General features: G+C 48.2%; 1 protein-coding gene across 1 annotated transcript in view; it reads left to right on the plus strand.

The window, feature by feature from the left end:
* The window catches only part of POLN (DNA polymerase nu), a 200207-nt gene that overhangs the window by 130507 nt on the left and 67767 nt on the right, over positions 1 to 1933 (plus strand). The window contains exon 14 of the mRNA XM_004715106.3: positions 488 to 545. Within this exon, the coding sequence (XP_004715163.3) occupies positions 488 to 545 (58 nt within the window). The remainder of the gene's footprint in view (positions 1 to 487; positions 546 to 1933) is intronic.

Here is a 1933-nt window from a genome sequence, read left to right on the forward strand (position 1 = left end):
CCATCTGTACCGCTGTGCATCATCTGGTCTAACCAGGTCTGCAAGGCAGAATTGGGGTCCTGGTAGTTGGGGGGAGGAAGCGTTTAAGACCTAGAGGAAGGTTGTGGGTTTCATTATTGCTATACTGAGCCCTAAGTGACTCATCTCCCCACTACCCCTCTGCAAGTTATGTCCAGTTGTCTAGAGATGCGCATTGAGTCCCCATCATGCGCCACTGTAGGAATTTTTAAGACCTAAACTGAGTTCATAATTTAGGTTACTCAGAAAAGAAGGACTGTATGTAATTACTGTAAAAGAAAGAATTGTTCTCAACTTTGCTGATTATACAATATATTAAATATTCATATGCTTATGCATAATACATTGCCATTACTTATTTAGTTCATGTTTAATAAAATGTGACACCTTTTAAGTACCCTTAAATAGTACAGATTGATTTAAGAGTGGGCATTCCAACTGAAGCCATGCTCCCCTTTATCATTAACAGAACATCCAGGGTATCTCCAAGCACCCAATTCAAATCACTCAGCCTCAGCACTGCAAAGGTAACTGATACCTTTCCTTCTCGTTTGCTAAAATCTCTGCTAGCTTTGTTTCTAAAAACCTAGATGCGCTTGGAATGGTTGTTCTCTACTAACGGTTCACCCAGCTCTAAATATGCATCAAAAAGAAAAACAAGACAAACATGAGAGCTCAGGTCCCTCCCCTTAGCATTTGCAAGTTAAAATAGATGATAATGACACAAATTCAGTAGCTCCACTCCTACCACCTCTCCCAAGAAAGAAAACAGACACGAACACACAATAGCACCGCCTTAAAGTCAGGAAACCACTGGGGACAGTTGCAAAACCACTCAACACTCGTCTTTCTCTTCAGCAATGCCACTGCAGTATGCTAATGGGTAAATGTCTACAGAAGAACATGGGCAGGTCTGGGTTGTTAGTGCTCATTTCCAATAAATGCTGCACCTCCACCCTCAGGGAGGGTCGTGGCAAAACACACCTACTTGAGGAGCCGTAGAGTCCCTACCACCTCCGTTTCAGAAACCAAACAAGCAAACAAACAAAAAAACTCAGCAACCCCGCCCTTTTTTGTACTACAGCCCATAATCCAGGATGAAGTGTAGGTGTCTGCATTTGCAGCCCCCTGGATCGTTCCAGCACCCCAGGAAGCAGTAGCACCCCCTTTGGGAAGCACTGGCCTAGATAGAACTGGTGCTTCAACAGGACCTGTGGAAAGTGTTTCAGCAAGTGTCTCCTACGTACGTACGGGCCCCTCAGTGGCCTCTGAGGAAAACATTCTTGGGGCCCTTCAGGTTCCAAAACTTCTCTAGTTAAGCCCCTTAACTCACAAAACAGCCATCTTCTCCCGGAGAATGGAGTCTGCTCCTCAGAATAGTCACATTGCCATCTTAGTGCTATGCAAAGTGAGACCCAAGTGCTCTCTCCCCTTGGAGAGCCATCTTTCCCGGAAGTGTTCTTCACCTAGAGCCATAAGGCCATCTTTCAGAGCAACCCCGCCCAGCCCCAGTCTGGAACTGCCTCTCTACCAACTGAGTGGCCTCAACAGGCTCTATACACTGTGGAGGCTCTGGGCTGGAGCTCCGTGAGCTGTTCTCTGACTGTTTGCAGGCCCCACCTGGGGCACGCTGTCCCCCGAATGTGGGCCTACGAACAAGTCTTCAGTGAGGGGTGACCAGCATCCCTGTCTACACTCGGAGTTCCTGGCTCTCCTGGGAACTGGAGGGGGCGTCTGCGCAGGGAGGAGCTGGCCCCTACCATGCCCCCATTGGCTGGATGGGTGCAGAGTGGAGGATCGTGACATTGATTTTACTCGCCGCCCCCACCCCCACCCTCTTCAGTCACTCTGGAGATACTGCCACTGTTGACACTCTGAACTTTCCACTGGACCCAAGACTCTCAGATGGCCTCAA

The sequence above is a fragment of the Echinops telfairi genome, unplaced genomic scaffold (assembly GCF_000313985.2).
Source record: "Echinops telfairi isolate 266 unplaced genomic scaffold, ASM31398v2 ScPeMD7_28;HRSCAF=97, whole genome shotgun sequence".
NCBI lineage: Eukaryota > Metazoa > Chordata > Mammalia > Afrosoricida > Tenrecidae > Echinops > Echinops telfairi.